This window comes from Stegostoma tigrinum, chromosome 7 (assembly GCF_030684315.1).
Source record: "Stegostoma tigrinum isolate sSteTig4 chromosome 7, sSteTig4.hap1, whole genome shotgun sequence".
Taxonomy (NCBI): Eukaryota; Metazoa; Chordata; class Chondrichthyes; order Orectolobiformes; family Stegostomatidae; genus Stegostoma; species Stegostoma tigrinum.
In genome coordinates, this window is record NC_081360.1 from 86,744,447 (window position 1) to 86,760,090 (window position 15,644).

General features: G+C 47.1%; 1 protein-coding gene across 4 annotated transcripts in view; it reads left to right on the top strand.

The window, feature by feature from the left end:
- The window catches only part of rif1 (replication timing regulatory factor 1), a 103,308-nt gene that overhangs the window by 53,962 nt on the left and 33,702 nt on the right, over positions 1-15,644 (top strand). For all 4 annotated transcript variants that reach the window (XM_059647482.1, XM_059647484.1, XM_059647483.1 and 1 more), the window contains exons 23-24: positions 11,478-11,526; positions 13,426-13,628. In XM_059647482.1, coding sequence (XP_059503465.1) covers positions 11,478-11,526; positions 13,426-13,628 — 252 coding nt within the window. The remainder of the gene's footprint in view (positions 1-11,477; positions 11,527-13,425; positions 13,629-15,644) is intronic.

Sequence of the window (15,644 nt, forward strand, 5' to 3'; positions counted from 1 at the left end):
ATTCAGTTCATTTGGAAAGGTTCTGTCTGCGTAGTTTTTCTTTTTGGAGATGTTTGCATTTACTTTGTGATACCATGGACCTACAAAAGGTGGCGTGTATTATTCAAGAAGTAATTATTTGAAATTTTCTTTTTCAGAAGGAGTCAGGAAAAAAGGTTGAACTCATTTGGATAGTCAGGTTGGGATGTGGAGTTGGGTCTTTAATGAAAGAGCAAGTAAACTATATAATTATTTTCTCTTCATTCGACATAAGTAGTCAGCTAGATTAGGCAAGTGGAAATGGTGACATTTCTGGTTGAAGTGCGTGGGTATATTCTACATGGACCTTCAGAAAGCTCTAGATAAATTGCTGCACAAGTTGGAGCAGCATCTGCAATTTATAAAATCCTGGGTATGTATGGATTTTTCTTGAGAGACTGAATAGGTCTGTTTGGGCTAATTGGAGTTTTGATTGAAAGATGACTTCATTGAAACATATGAAATTGTTAGGGGTTTGACAGCTTAGATGCTGAGAGTTTGTTTCCACTTGTCAGAGAGTCTAGTTCCAGAGAACACAGTCAGTAAGGGGTCGCCCACGTAAAATGGATGAGGAGGAATTTCTTCCGACGGTAGTGAATCTGTGGGATTTATAAACACAGGAAGATAGTTTTTGTTTCGAATTTAGAATCCCTACTGTGTGAAAACAAGCCATTTGGCCCAACAAGTCCACACTAACTCTCTGAAGACAAGCCTACCCAGAGTCTCACCCTTCTTCTATCTCTATAACCCTGCATTTCCCATGGATAGTTCTCGTGAACTATACATCCCTGGACACAATGGGTAATTTAGCATGGCCAATCCACCTAACCTGCACCTCTTTGGGCATCTTTGCAAGGAGTATAAAAATTAAGCATCAGTCATAAATACATCAGTTTTGGAATAAGTGCGTTTTTCGGGTTTCACGTTGAGGAAAGTTGAAGCAAGCACAGATTTATTAAACAATTGTGTTGTGGAAATAAATGCAAATATGCAGGTATCAAGAATTGAGAATGCTTTTGTAAGAATAGGTTAAGAATAATTTCACAAAATCTGTTTAAAATTGATTAAATGAAGCAGAAAGAGAACTATTTGGTGGTTGAGGCAATTAAACAGAGTTAGAGATACATAAATAGTTTTAATCAGGTTTAGGAGAGGCTGCAGAAGAAGTTGCTGTACACTTATGATTGTATGACTGGATGCATTCAGAAGCCAAGGCTTGAAGCAGAAAATAACATCTAAAAATAAATTTGATGAATGATTTGAAGGAAGAGTTGATAAAACTGTTTCTTTGGTACAATTTTTGTGCAGATGCTTGTTTTTACAATTCATTTTCAGTATTTGGGCAAGATTGGTAGCCATTGCCATTTTTGTTACTTTTTGTAGTGTGTTACTTCATATACTTCAATTACTGTGAAACTGCTACTTGCAATCCATGGTATACAGGATTCATATCAGAAATAGTAGGAACTGCAGATACTGGGGAATCTGAGATAACAAAGTGCAGAGCTGGATGAACACAGCAAGCCAAGCAGCATCAGAGGAGCAGGAAAGCTGACGTTTTGGGCCTAGGCCTATGCCCAAAACGTCAGCTTTCCTGCTCCTCTGATGCTGCTTGGCCTGCTGTGTTCATCCAGCTCTATACCTTGTTACATGATTCATTTGTTGGTTTTGAGCAAATGCAGCAACTGTTCATGTTTATAAATCATTTTGAATGTTTCAGGTACCTTTTCAAAGTTGCTTGACTTTACATTTGGATTCTTCATTGAGTGAACACTGATTATTTCAAGAAGTAAGAGTGAAAGATTTTCTGAAGTGGCAAAGCCCTCTCCTTGCCTCAGATTGTTACTATTGTGGGTAAACCACCACTAAATGGAAAAGTCTGTGCATAAATTTTCCTCAGAGAGATCTGGGCGGTCAGGTCCATTGTACCCTGAAGGTGGCAACGCAGGTTGATAGAGTGGTCAAGAATGCATATGGCATGCTGTCATTCACCTGACGGGGTATTGAGTATAAGATTTGGCAGGTCATGTTACAGTTGTGCAGGACTTTGGTTCGACAACATTTGGAATACTGTGTATAGTTCTGGTCGCCACATTACTAAAAGGATGTGGATGCTTTGGAGAGGGTGCAGAGGTTGTTCACCAGCACGTTGCTTGGTATTGAGGGCGGTAGCTATGAAGAGAAGTTGAGTAGATTAGGATTAGCGAGTTTTGAGAAGATTTGTAGCTCGGGTTGAGGTTCTGGATGTGAGTTTGCTCGCTGAGCTGGAAGGTTAGTCTTCAGATGTTTCGTCACCTTTTTTTTATTTGAAAAAATTTACTTTATGCATAAGATGTACAGAAAATATAACCTATTCATACACCTACTCAGTCATGCAAGCCGCTCCGGGTTACCCAGGGGGTATGTACACCAACTAAAGGAAGAAACAAGGAAAAAAAACGAAGCAAAGAAAATACCCCGGCAGTCATCTCCCCACACAGTCCCTGTTGGCCCCCTGACCAGCTGGGGAAGGCGCCAGCTGGGCCCAGTTACCAGATAGGGCCCTTTTTTCTATTCTGGACGAGGGGTTTCATACCGTATTCTTTCCCCACCGCGTCTTGGCGGCGGCTGCCCCAACTGTTAGCGTGTCCCCCAGCACATAGTCCTGGACCTTGGAGTGCGCCAGTCTGCAACATTTGGTCGGGGTCAGTTCTTTCAGCTGGCAGACCAGCAAGTTGCACGCAGACCAAAGAGCGTCTTTCACCGCATTGATGGTGCTCCAGGCACAGTTGATGTTGGTCTCAGTGTGTGTCCCGGGAAACAGCCCGTAGAGCACGGAGTCCCGCGTCACGGAGCTGCTTGGGACGAACCTCGACAAATACCACTGCATCCCCCTCCAGACCTCCTGCGCATAGGCACACTCCAGAAGGAGGTGATCGACAGTTTCGTCCCCCCCACAACCGCCTCGAGGGCAGCGTGCGGTGGTGCAGAGATTCCGGGCATGCATAAAGGATTTCACTGGCAGAGCCTCTCTCTCTGCCAGCCAAGCAATGTCCTTGTGGTTGTTTGAAAGTTCTGGCGATGAGGCATTCTGCCAAATGTCTTTGGCAGTCTGCGTGGGGAACCACATGATGGGATCCACCCTCTCCTTTTCCCGAAGGGTCTCGAGGATACTACGTGCTGACCACTGCATGATGGCCTTGTGGTCAAAGCTGTTTCCCTTCAAAAATTTCTCCACGAAGGACAGGTGGTACGGAACGGTCCAACTACTCGGACCGTTCCGCGGCAATGAGGCCAGGCCCATCCTTCGCAACACCGGGGACAGGTAGAACCTCAGTAAGTAGTGACACTTGGTGTTTGCCTACTGAGGATCTACGCACAGCTTGATTGCAGCTGCACACAAAGGTAGCCGTCAGGGCGAGGGTAGCGTTCGGTAGGCCCTTTCCTCCATTTTCCAGGTCTTTGTACATTGTGTCCCTGCGGACCCGGTCCATCCTTGAGCCCCAAATGAAGTGGAAGATGGCCTGGGTGACCGCAGCGGCGCAGGTCCAGGGAATAGGCCAGGCCTGCACCACATACAACAGTACCGAAAGCCCCTCGCACCTGACAACCAGGTTCTTAGCCACGATGGAGAGGGACCGGAGCGTCCACCTGCCCAGCTTCTGCTTCAGTTTTGTGATACGCTCCTCCCAAGTCTTAGTGCACACCCCAGCTTCACCGAACCAAACCCCCAGCACCTTCAGGTAGTCTGTCCTGACGGTGAAGGGGATGAAGGAGCGGTCGTCCCAGTTCCCGAAGAACATGACCTCGCTCTTACCCCTATTGACTTTGGCACCCGAGGCCAGTTCAAACTGGCCGCAGATGTCCAACAGCCTATTCACCGACCGACGATTGGTGCAGAAGACAGCGACATCGTCCATGTACAGGGAGGTCTTGACCTTGAAGGCCTCCGCTGCCTGGGATAGTCGCGCCCTTCAGGCTCACGTCCTTCCTGATGGATGCGGCGAAGGGCTCCACACAGCACACGAACAAGGCAGGAGAGAGCGGGCAGCCCTGCCTGACTCCAGATCTGACAAGAAAACTGTCCAATTCCCACCCATTGATCGAGACTGCGCTAACGATGTTGGTGTAGAGAAACCGGATCCAATTGCGGATGCCCTCCCTGAACTCCAATTTGGAGAGGACGTCCGTCATGTAAGCATGAGAGACCCTGTCAAAGGCCTTCTCCTGGTCCAGGCTGATGAGGCAGGTGTCCACCCGCCTGTCCTGCACGTAGGCGATCGTATCCCTGATGAGCGCGAGGCTCTCAGCGATCTTCCTGCCTGGCACAGCACAGGTTTGGTCAGGGTGAATCACCGACTCCAGGACAGACCTGACCCGGTTGGCTATGACCTTGGCCAGGATTTTGTAGTCCACGTTCAGTAGTGAAATGGGACGCCAATTCTTAATTTCTTCCCTCTTCCCCCTTGCTCTTGTAAATGAGGGTGATAATGCCCTTCCTCATGGACTTGCACATTTCCCCTGCCCGAAGCGCACTATCTTACACCTCCAGCAGGCCCTGGCTGACCAGGTCCCACAGAGCGGAATACAGCTCGACCGGTAAGCCATCCCTCCCGGGAGTCTTTTTCCTGTCCAAGGACTTGAGGGCTCTGGTCAGCTCATCCAGGGATATCGGCTGGTCCAGCCACTCCCTCGTGCCGTTGTCTAAGACCTCTGTGATAGACAACAGGAACAACTCGGAGGCCATGCTGACCGTGGGCTTGGTGTCGTACAGTCCGGCATAGAAGGATCTGCTGATCCTCAAAATGTCGGGCCGAGACGATGTCACCGAGCCGTCGTGCTCCTTCGGCCGGCTAAGCACAGAGCTCTTTTTGTGCACCTTCTGAAAGAAGAAACGTGAGCATGTCTCGTCCTGCTCCACGGAGCGGACCCTGGACCGGAAGATTATCCTGGAGGCCTCCGTGGCGAAGAGCGAGGCTTGCTGGCCCCTCACCTCGCGGAGGTCCTCCATGACATCGACCCCCATCAACTGCAGAAGGAGCAGGCTCTGCACCCTTTTCTGGAGTTGCGACGGCTTTTCCCGCCTCTTTCTCGCCTTCCGAACACCCTTGAGGACAAAGAACCTCTTGATGTTCTCCCTCACCGTCTCCTGCCAGTCGCCCAGAGACTCAGGGGGGTTTCACGGTTCTCCAACCGGCGTACTCCCTCTTAAGCTCCTCGATGTTCTCTGGGGTCAACAGAGTCGTGTTGAGTTTCCACGTCCCTTTGCTGGCCGGCTGGTCGTCCCGTAAGTGACAGTCGGCCAGCAGGAGGCAATGGTCAGAGAAGAACACGGGCTCGACGCCGGTGGACCTGACCGAGAACGCCCGTGACACAAACAGGAAGTCTACCCTTGAGCGGATAGACCCGTCTGGCCGCGACCAGGTGTACCTCCGCTGCGCTCCGTCTGCAGGGGTGCTGAAGACGTCGAGCAGCTTGGCGTCCTTCACCGTGCCCATCAGGAATGTGGACGTGATATCCAGTTGACACCCCCCACCCGCTGTCACCACGCCGGATCTTCCATCTGCAGCGATGATGCAGTTGAAGTCTCCGCCTAGGATGACCGGCCTGGACGTAGCCAGCAGGGGTGGAAGCCGCTGCAGGACGGCCAACCGCTCAATCCGTACCACTGGGGCGAACACGTTGATCAGCCTCAGGGGAGCGTTCCTGTAGGTGACGTCAGCCACTAGGAGGTGCCCCACCACCACCTCCTGAACTTGAGAGATGGTGAAGTTGCGCCCCTGCAGCAGAATAGCCAGGCCCGAGGACCGACGGTCGTTACCCCCCGACCAGATCGAAGGCCTACAGGTCCAGGCGCCGGACCACTTCCCGTACCTGCTGAGGTGTGGTATCCCGCACTCCTGCAGAAACAGGAGGTCCGCCTTGACAGTGGTCATGTAGGTCAACATGGAGACACATCTTGCGGTGGACTTGACGCTGCGCACATTAATGCTCACAACTCGTACCCCCATTGTGGGCAGTGACCGCAGTACCCTCCCCAAGTCTGAGGTCCTGTCCCTTCATGCCCATTGCCCGGGCTAACTGCTGGACGCTCTCCGGGCTCAGGAAACCATCCGTGCTGCCTTCTGGGTGGCATCCCCCGCGTCGGAGGGAGCTTCAGGACACCTCCCATCACCTGGAAGAGGGGTGCGACTTTCCTTCTCCCTTGAGATCTTTAGCTTCTGCTTTGGGCGGGCCCTCTCCGAATCTCCTTCGTCACTGGAGCTCTTATAGCCCCTCTGTAGCTGCCTCTTCCCGCCTGATGGTTGCGGTTCCTGGGCCCGCCGACGCGCCTTCCTCCTTGCTTTCCGGACCGTCATCCACTCCCCTGGGTTGCTTGTCGCCGCCTCCATCGACTCCGGGTTGTCAGGGGGGGGAGCGGAGCCTAGATGGGCGCTTTGCTGGCCTCGAGCCCATCCTGCGGGGCTGGGCCCTCCTGCACGACCTGGCCCTCCTGCACATTAGTGGGGTCCTTGCAGGGCCCTGGTGCCTTCCTCTCCTCTGGGGGCGCTGGCCCCGCATCGCCCCTGCTGGCGACCTGGGCGTAGGTGGTGCCCCGCTGCGGGCACGCCCTATAGAGGTGGCCGGCTTCCCCGCAAAGGTTGCAGCTTTTTTCTTGTGAGCAATCTTTTGCAAGGTGTCCCTCCTCCCTGCAGTTCCTGCAGATGGTGGCTTTGCAGTCGGCCGCCACGTGACCTGACCTACCACAGGCATGGCAGACTTTAGGTTGCCCTGCATAGGTCAGGTAGCCCTTGCTCCCGCCGATCGCGAAGCTGGACGGTGGGTGTACTATGTTCCTGTCCGCGCCCATCCTCAGTGTCACCTTGACCTGCCTCTTACTGGTCCAGATGCCAAAAGCGTCCATGATGTCGGTTAGGTCCCCTTCCACCTTCACGTACCTTCCAAGGAAGGTCAGGACATCAACTGCTGGCACGTGCAGGTTGTACATGTGTACAGTCACCATACGGCTCCTCTGCGCTGGCATTACGAACAGCAGGACAGCGGTCAATACAGAGAGGGGGCCCTCACCTCCTTTCTCCTTGAAAACCTCCAGGAAGCGCCCGCAAAGCTTGGCACTCCTGAAGGTTACATCTTAAAAACTTCCTCCGGGGAAATCCTGCAGGCAGTAAATGTCCGCAGCAGCGAACCCACAACAGTCCAACAGGACCCTCTTCATGAAGAAGGTGCGGTCCACAGATGCACCTTCATCCACTTTCTTCACGGAAACACGGATGGTGTTCCGGACCCCCTGACCTGGGGCATGAGCACTTGCCGCAGCCATCGTTGCAGGCTGGCTGCTCCCCTGAACCAGCCTTAGGCCAAAGCCAGCATTAAGATCCACCGGTTGCAAGGGTGCACAGCCAACCTGACATCTTCCTTCCACCTTCAACACAGCACTCTCCTCCTCTCGGGCCACAGAAGAGTGGGTCTTTATTTTGTTCGAGATGTAAGCTGGAAGGTTTGTTCCCAGATGTTTTGTCACCTTTTTTATTTGAAAAAATATACTTTATTCATAAGATGTACAAAAAATAAAACATATTTACACACCTACCCAGTCATGCAAGCCGCTCCGGGTTACCTGGGGGTACGTACACCAACTAAAGGAAAAAAACAAAGAAGGGAAAAAAAACAAAGCAAAGAAAACACCCTGGCAGTCGTCACCCCGCACAGTCCCGGTTGGCCCCCTGACCAGTTGGGGAAGGTGTCAGCTGGGCCCTGTTCCAGATGTTTTGTCACCATTCTAGGTAACATCAACTGTGAACCTCCAATGAAGCGCTGGCGTTATGTCCCGCTTTCTATTTATCTGGTTAGGTTTCCTTGGTTTGGTGATGTCATTTCCTGCGTTGTTGTTATTTCCTGTTCTTTTTCTCAGGGGATTGTAGATTGATTTGGAGCCAATGTGTTTGTTGATGGAGTTCCGGCTGGAATGCCATGCCTCCAGGAATTCTCGTGCGTGTCTCTGTTTGGCTTGTCCTAGGATGGATGTGTTGTCCCAATCAAAGTGGTGTCCTTCCTCATCTGGATGTAAGGATACGAGTGATAGTGGGTCATGTCGTTTTGTGGCTAGTTGATGTTCATGTATCCTGGTGGCTAGCTTTCTGCCAGTTTGTCCAATGTAGTGTTTGTCACAGTTCTTGCAAGGTATTTTGTAGATGGCGTTCGTTTTGTTTGTTGTCTGTATAGCGTCTTTTAAGTTCATCAGCTGCTGTTTTAGTGTGTTGGTGGGTTTGTGGGCTACCCTGATGCCAAGAGGTCCGAGTAGTCTGGCAGTCATATCAGAAATGTCTTTGATGTAGGGGAGAGTGGTTATGGTTTCTGAGCCCGTTTTGTCTGGGTTTATTGCTGAGGAATCAGCGGACTGTCTTCATAGGGTACCCATTCTTTTTGAATACGCTGTATAGGTGATTTTCTTCTGCTCTTCCTAGTTCCTCTGTGCTGCAGTGTGTGGTGGCTCGTTGGAATATTGTTCTAATGCAGCTTCGTTTGTGGGTGTTGGGATGGTTGCTCCTGTAGTTCAATATTTGGTCCGTATGTGTTGTTTTCCTGTAGACGCTGGTTTGAAGTTCCCCATTGGCTGTTCGCTCTACTGTGACATCTAGGAATGGCAGTTTGTTGTTGTTTTCCTCCTCTTTAGTGAATGTTATGCCGGTAAGGATATTATTGATGGTCTTGAAGGTTTCCTCTAATTTGTTTTGTTTAGTGATGACAAAGGTGTTATCCATGTAGCGGACCCAAAGTTTGGGTTGGATGGTTGGCAGAGCTGTTTGTTCGAGTCTCTGCATTACTGCCTCTGCTAAGAACCCTGATATCGGAGATCCCATGGGTGTTCCGTTGGTTTATCTGTAGGCTTTGTTATTGAAAGTGAAGTGGGTGGTGAGGCATAGGTCCACTAACTTGATGATGTTGTCCTTGCTGATGAGGTTGGTGGTGTCTGGCGTACGTGTCTTCGGTTCTTCTAATAGTGTAGTCAGTGTTTCTTTGGCCAGGTTGATGTTGATGGATGTGAACAGGGCTGTTACCTCAAAGGAGACCATTATTTCATCCTCTTCTATCTTGGTGTCTTTGGTGTTCAGGAATTCTTGGGTGGAGCGAATGGAGTGGTGGGAGTCGTCTTCTAGGTGTTTTAGTCTTTGGTGTAGTTCCTTGGCTAATCTGTAGGTTGGTGTTCCAGGTAGCGACTCTATGGGTCTGAGGGGGGCTCCTGGTTTGTGAATTTTTGGTAGTCCATAGAAGCGTGGTGTGTTGAACCCATCTGGTTTCATTTTTTTGGAAGTCTCTATTGTTTAACTCTCCAGATTTATGAAGTTTTTTGAGTGAGGCTGTGATTCGGTTCTCTAGTTGGGGGGTCGGGTCTATCGCCACCTGTTGGTAAGTGTCATTATCTGCGAGCAGTGTGTTCGCTTTCTCTAGAATGGGTACCCTATGAACACAGTCTGCCTATACCTCAGCAATAAACCCAAACAAACAGACAAAACGGGCTCAGAAACCATAACCACTCTCCCCTACATCAAAGACATTTCCGAAATGACTGCCAGACTACTCGGACCTCTTGGCATCAGGGTAGCCCACAAACCCACCAACACACTAAAACAGCAGCTGATGAACTTAAAAGACCCTATACAGACAACAAACAAAACGAACGTCATCTACAAAATACCTTGCAAGAACTGTGACAAACACTACATTGGACAAACTGGCAGAAAGCTAGCCACCAGGATACATGAACATCAACTAGCCACAAAACGACATGACCCACTATCACTCGTATCCTTACATCCAGATGAGGAAGGACACCACTTTGATTGGGACAACACATCCATCCTAGGACAAGCCAAACAGAGACACGCATGAGAATTCCAGCCGGAACTCCATCAACAAACACATTGGCTCCAAATCAATCTACCATCCCCTGAGAAAAAGAACAGGAAATGACAACAACACAGGAAATGACATCACCACCAACCCAAGGAAACCTAACCAGATAAATAGAAAGCGGGACATAACACCAGCGCTTCGTCGGAGGCTCACTGATGATGTTACCTGGAAGGGTGACAAAACGCCTGAAAACTAACCTTCCAGCTCAGTGAACAAACTCACATCTAGATTAGGATTATTTACATTATAAGGATGGAGGTTGATGGGGGACCTGATTGAGGTCTACACAATCATGAGAGGTATAGACAGGGTGGATAGCAAGAAACATTTTCCCAGAGTGGGGGACTCAGTTACTAGGTGTCACAATTTCAGGGTGGGGGGGGGGGGGGAGTTTTTAAGGGAGATATACATGGAAAGTTCTTTATGCAGAGGGTGGTGGGTGCCTGGAAAGCGTTGCTAGCAGAGATGGTAGAGGCGGGCACGATAGCGTCATTTAAGATGTAGCTCGACAGATACATGAATGGCAGGGAGCAGAGGGATGCAGATCCTTGGAAAATAGGCAACAGGTTTAGATAGACGATCTGGATCAGCTTAGGCTTGGAGGGCCGAAGGGCCTGTTCCTGTGTTGTAATTTTCTTTGTTCTTTGCCACAAGCTACCTTTTTTTAAACTTTTGGCTACTTATTAAGAAATCTCACAATCAAGTATTGAAACAATGATTTAAACTTCATTGCATATGGCAATCAAAATAATACCCCTCAAGGAAGCAAGTTAAGCCTGACAACCCAACTTGGCTATTACCTGATTATTGGTGGAAATTAGCTATGATTCCATGAAGTGTTTGTCCCTGGAAGTATCCAGGTTTTGATAGTTGTGCAGTGTGGCTCTTTGAAGTTCTGCTGCTGATGATTCTTGGAGTTGACTTCTTTTATACGGTTTTCTCTTTTATTTTTGAAGTTTTTGGTGCAAAATTATTAGTGATCCTTTAGATTATTTCATCTCCAACATTGACACTTAAGGAATTCTCAAGCCTGTAGCTTGTTGCTTTATCAGAAGTACTTACTTAGCGTATTTACTATATTCAGTGTTAGCTGTCTGTTTGAAAATCTTTACCACTTTACTTCAAGGCATTCCTTCTTCAGGCAGTTTTAATTGCCTAACTGTTAAGCAGCAGGTTATCAAGCACTGTTGCCTCCCTCCCAGGAAATAGCTTGTTTATATTGCTTTGATTCTTCCGTGCCATTAGTTAATTAGTATGTTGCATTTGATTCCTTTATTTCAGTTTCTCCTGGTCCCTTTCATCTGGGAAGAAAATTATTCCAGAAAAAATTACTGCTGATTCTTTCAATCCATGACTTTTTTAAAGTTCTAGAGTTTACCTTTTCTTACTCCCATGCTTTTATGTTTTACCTCTTTGTTTACTTAGATCTGCATTTGTCACTGTGAGGTTTATGTAACTAAGTTTATTATAATGAAAGTTGTTTCCTATCACTGTCTGTCTAGTGCTATATTTTGTCAGTTTGCTTCAGTACCTTTTGTTTCTCACTTTGCAATTTTTGTTTTCAGTCCAGTTAATGGGACTTCAAAGGTGTATAATGCTCATCTGTACAACAAGGTAAGCAATTAAAGAAAACTACATGGAGCTGTTGAAGAAATGAGGAAAGAGCTATGAATTAGAACACCAGTTAATGTGTCCTGCTACATTTGTGATATAGAATTAATTTGGAGAATGATGCCATTTTAAATTGCACTTTTTCTTTCCAATGTTCTGGTTTTCTACGTGGTGCCAATGCTGAAGCAATCCATACTCAAATGTAAAAAGATCTGGATAGTATCCAGGCTTGGTTACATTTGCACCACATAAATGCCAGCAGTGACCATGTCAAATAGGAGACAATTCCACCGCTGCCCCTTGATAATTAATGCTGTTACCATCAGTGAATCACCCACAATCAACTCCATTTGGTTTACTATTGGCCAGAGACTCATCTGGACCAGCCACATAACCACACTGGCTACAAGAGCAGGTCAGAAACTAATGGCACAAAGCAGGAGTGTGATGGAATACTCCCCACTTGCCTGAATTGGTGCAGACCCAACAGCACTTGAGAAGCTTGACACCATGCAGGACAAAGCAAAGTAGTTGTCACCACATTCACAAATGTTTATTCCCTCCACTATCAATGCTTAGTAGAAGTGTGTGCCATCAATAAGGTACACTACAGAAATTTACCAAAGATCTCTAGACAGCCTCTTCCAAACTCGACCGCATCCACCCAGAAGGACAAGGGCAGCAGATATAAGGGAACACCACCACCTGCAAGTTCCCCTCCACCCTGCCTTGAATTCTATTGCTGTTCCTTCACTGCCACTGGAGAAAAATCCTGGAATCCCCTCCCTAAGGGTATAGTGGGTCAACCTATAACACATAAGCTGCAGTGGCACATACCTCTCGTGTTTCTTCACAGTGCCAGATTAAAGTTATCATGAATGGGGTCTTCTTTCCCCACTGATTCTGTCAGCTTGTTCTTTTGGCTGTGGTTTTGCTAGATAGTTCTAACATGCCAGAGGCTGACATCTGCCTTGTTGAGTGCAATAAATACTGGTCAACCGGAGATGTCCACATCCCACAAGTGAATTTAAAAATATATATAAAAGCTGCATGGAATTATTTGATTTACTACAGCCCCAAAAGTAATGTTAATTCTTCTGACATTTTGCAGTTTTGAGTTTACCCAACTGCTTCGCCACCGTGAAAATTAAAATTGGTTCAGGCATTGTCTGACTTGTGATTTTTCTTTTGCCACGTTATGATGAACGAACAGTTTTGCCAATTTCACTAGGGATTCATTGGCAATTGATAATTGCATTGAAGCAATCCAGCTGAACTTCCATCAGAGGTCTGTATCCACCTCCATTTTTTAACATCCACTACCCCTCTTCTGAAATGTCTTCAAAAGCGTTCTCAAAATTACCTTTTTCAACCATATTGGCGCTGCCGTTTGCTGTCGCAAGTAATAAGGACTATTTGTTTATCGTTCCTTCTGCACTGCCCAGTCTTTCCTATTTGATTAGGCCTTGGATGCTTGCTCTTAAAAAGTGCTAGGAGGACAGACTGTTAGTTGTTAACATATTAGGTGATTTCTGATCTGCTCTCAAGACCTAACGTGGCACTCAAAAATTGCAACTTGCTGTGTTTTCTTGTAACAATTGGATACAGTACGTTTAAATCTTTGCTATGTATCACCATGATAGCTATCATTAGGGTAATCAGATGTGATCATGTGCTTGTGTGGTTCCAGCTTTCAAATTATAAGCTTCGATGAGACTATAAACTAATATATAATGTTCCTGTTTTTCTGTGTGCGCTGTCTGTAGTTTGGTTTGAACTGATCCTTTTTTAAACAAATTATTGTGGATTAACTTTTTCTAATAGCAGGCTTTGTTTAAATTCTGTTCTTCGATTATATCAAGTGTCTGTCTGGTTTTATGATAAATACTTTCTTTCCTGCAGTTGGAGAAACTGTATGCAGAAATTCTTCTTTGCTTGCAATCCCGTTACACATCGTCCTTTGATAGCGACTTCTTGGAACAAATGTCATCTCTGCTCAGTATCACTTTTCTACATAAGAATAGGCAGATCAGGAACCAGACCACACAGTTTTGGAATGCTACGTTTGCCAAAAGTACATCGTTACACTATCCACAGCAAATTAAGTGAGCATAACTTTGTTTAAAACTTGTTTTACGACATAACAGTATCACTTGCTTCTGAGTTGAAAGCCTTTTTGTTCAAACTTTGCCAAAATTGATTTTTAATGTGCTTCAAGCTATTGGTCAGATTTCCATTGTATTATGTACAATTTTAATGCATTTGTTCTGGTATGTCCAAGAGGGCATCCTTAAGAATGAGTGTCAACCTGATAAAACTATAAAACTGCATAAGCAGGAAGTAATAGACCAAACTAAATGCTCCTGCAGCCAACTAGTCCACTCTGACCCCTACAGTCTTAATACACCCAGTTGTAATAGGTGGTGGACTATTAAACAACTCACTGGAGGAGGAAGCTGCACAACTATCCCCATCCTTAATGTTGCAAGAACCCAGCACATCTGTGCAAAAGATGAAACTGCAACATTCACAACAGTCTTCAGCCAGAAGCCCTGAGTGAACGTTTCGCCTCTGCCTCCCCCTGAGGTCTCCAGCATCACAGATGCCGGTCTTCAGTCAATATATGATATGATATGATATCAAGGAACTGTTGGAGAGACTGGATGCTGCAAAGTCAGTGAACCCTGACTAAGTGATAGTACTGAAGATTTGTGTTCCAGAACTTAGTTGCACCGTTGGCTAAGCTGTTCTGGTACAGCTACAATGCTGGCATCTGCCTCCCAATGTGGAAAATTGCCCAAGTATGTCCTGTATACACAAAGCAGGCCAAGTCCAACCAAGCCCATTAATGCCCCATCAGCCTACTTTCCATCATCAGTAAAATAATGGAACTTATCAACAGTGCTATCAGGCAGCATTTGCTCGCTAACACCCAGTTTAAGTTGTGTCAGGGCCAATCAGCTCCTGACCTTATTACAACCTTGTTCCAAGCATGGACAAAAAAGTTCAGTTCCTGAGATGAGTGACAGCTAAATATTAAGGCCATATTTGATGGACTGTGGTGTCAAGGAGCTCTAACAAAACTGGAGCCAGTAGCATCAGGGAAAACTCTTTGCTGATTGGAGGCATTCCTGGCACCTGGGACGGCGGTTGTGGTTGGTGGTCACTCAAATCAGCTCCAGGATGTCTCTGCAGAAGCTCTCAAGTTATTGCCCTAGGCCCAATCATCATCCTTCTGATATTTCGTCCATCAAAAGGTCTGAAGTGGGGATGATGGCTGATTGCAAAATGTTCAGCACCATTCACCACTTGGATACCGAAGCAGTCCGTGTCCAAATGCTAGAAGTCCTGGGCTATATCCAGGCTTGGGCTGACAAGTGGCAAGTGAAATAATCTACTCACTGTCCCTTGACATTCAGTGATGGCATTACCACTGCTGAATCCTTCCCTATCAATCTCCTTCGGGTTGCCATAGACAAGAGCCTGAACTGAACTCACCAAATAAAAGCAAGAGCGTGTTGGATGCTAGGAATACTGCAGCAAGTAACTCACCACCTGATTTCTCAAAGCCTGTCCATCATCAACATGACACAAATAGTCATGTGATCGATACCACTTGTCTGAGTGCAGCTCCAGCAATGCTCCATGCAGCTGTGTACCATCTGATAGCCCACTTGATTGGTACCACATCCACAAGTACCCACTCCTTCCACCACCAACGCTCAGTAGCAGTGTTTCGTACCTACAAGATGCACTGTAGAGATGTATTTAAACATCCTTTATCAGCAAGTTCTAAACCTGCGGCTAGATCCATCCAGAAGGACAAGGACAAGGGCAGCAAATACATGGGAATTCCCTCACCTGCAAGTTCCCCTGCAAGGCACTCACCATCTAAATTTGGAAATATCATGTCGTTCCTTCTCTGTCACTGGGTTAAAAGTCCTGAAATTCCCTCCCTTGAGGCATTATGGATCTACCTAGAGCATATGAACTCTAGTGGTTCTAGAAGTCACCTCACTCTTATCACCTTGTGGGCAATTAGGGATGGCAAATATATGTTGGCCCAGCCAGTTATGCCATGTCTCATGAACCTTTCAAAAACAAAAGTGCCATCTTAGGTA